At 59.0% G+C, this 1,755-nt stretch overlaps 1 protein-coding gene across 1 annotated transcript; it reads right to left on the reverse strand.

Annotated features, from left to right (window-relative positions):
* Window positions 1-628: 628 nt before the first annotated feature.
* SPBR_05113 (cyclopropane-fatty-acyl-phospholipid synthase) lies at window positions 629-1,755 on the reverse strand (the record flags this gene model as incomplete). Its single annotated transcript, XM_040763390.1, has 2 exons — window positions 629-785; window positions 878-1,755. 2 exons carry the CDS (start codon window positions 1,753-1,755, stop codon window positions 629-631), a joined length of 1,035 nt encoding a protein of 344 aa, XP_040615889.1.

The following is a 1,755-nucleotide window of genomic DNA, read 5'->3' on the forward strand; positions in this document are numbered from 1 at the left end:
GGGTGGTGATGAGATGCGGCATGGCGAAACTTGGCCTCATCGACTGTATATCTTGCAATGGAACATCACCACACAAGGACTGGATTTCTGGAGATCGTCGAGGGGACTAGTTAGGCGAACGACCCAGCAAGCAGCGGCCTGTGCAGTTTCCACTTTGACAGCCTCCATATGCTCCTGGCCCTTTGTAAATCCAGTGCCTAGTCACCAAAACGCCATGACCATACCTTGTTCTCAAGATTTCACAAATGCGCGGTATTCGGGGCATTGTTTGCTCTGTCGTCAGCACCCTTTGAGTATGTCGTGTATTGACAGGCAGTAGGTAGCTATTGGTGATCGTTGGCAAAGTGCGGTTGGCTGTCGACAAGTCGGCGAGTTGGGATATTTACAAAGTATCCCACATCATACATAATGCAGAATCTTGGAGACGCACAAAGGGACGCCATCATCATAAAGGACGAGAGAAAACTTGTAGCACATTTAGTCCTGTCGTCAATGAGTTTGTTTCGGTTCGCCGAACGCGCAAGGACCTCGAGTTCGCTACTGCCTTGATGGTTATACAAAATCAGGCTCGCTTTTGTATTTATTGTCCTATCATATCGGTCATCCCGGGTGACCGCGTGAGACCAGCTCATTTTTCAAAACTCATGACGGCGTACCGGAACGTGCCATTGGCGTACCCGCGCCGCATGGCCCGGAAGGCCTGCAAAAAGGCAATACCGTCGCGGCCCTGGCTCAGCGCAAACGCCCACAGCGCCGGCTTCTGGACCAGTGCCCACGAGAGGTCCCTATTGTCGTGTTAGAAGAAAGGGGGAATGCAGAATGCAAACACGGTCAAATGGCCAGTGGAGGTAGGGAGGGGGGGGGGGGCTGCGCCTACCAAGTCTGTTTGACGTCGTTGGAAATGTCCTTGGGCGGGGCCAGGACCCGCAGCCCGGCCTCCGTGGCGAGCTGGACGTAGCCGGCCTGCGTGCACATGGGCGGCAGCAGCATGCCGTCCTCAATGGGCTTGATGTCGTTGTCAAACGCCGCCGTGTCGAGCCCCTCGGCCTTGAACCAGTCGGCGAGGACGAGCTTGCCGCCGGGCTTCAGGACGCGGTAGGCGTTGCGAAAGAAGAGGGCCTTGTCCGGGAAATGGCTGAGGGCCTCGCTGATCCAGACCACGTCAAACCGGTCGGCGTCGGCAGCAAAGTACGCGCCCATCTTTTCGGCGTCGAGCTCGAGGAACCGGACGTGGCCCTTGCCGACGGCAAGGAAGCCGTCCGCAGCAGCAGCAGCAGCGGGAGCGGGCGTCGGGGCCGTGCCCTCGGTGGCCAGCTGTTCGGCCAGCTTCGTGGCCAGCTCGACCTGCCGCGTCGAGATGGTAATGCCCGTGACGCGCGCGCCGAGGTCGGAGGCGAGGTAGCGCGATGTCCCGCCGACACCGCACCCTACGTCCAGGACCGACAGCTCTTTGGCTCCACTGTCCGGCTTGTCCTTGTCCAGCCCGGAGATGGACAGCAACAGGCGGATCAAGTTGGTTTGGGCAGTCTCCTTGCTCTCCTTGGCTTTGGACTCGTCCGTGGGCCAGTAGCCATGGTGGATGTGCTCGCCCCACAGACTGACATAGTAGTCACTGGCCAGGTCGTAGTGCAGCTTGATGCGGTCCTTGAGGGCCTGCATGGTGGTGTGGGCGAGGCCCATGGGCGTATCATATTCACGGCTGAGATCGGTGCTCTCGGCGGGTACATCCGCCGCGGTGGCCGCTTGTGAACCCAT

Source organism: Sporothrix brasiliensis (assembly GCF_000820605.1).
Source record: "Sporothrix brasiliensis 5110 chromosome Unknown Cont21, whole genome shotgun sequence".
Lineage (NCBI taxonomy): Eukaryota > Fungi > Ascomycota > Sordariomycetes > Ophiostomatales > Ophiostomataceae > Sporothrix > Sporothrix brasiliensis.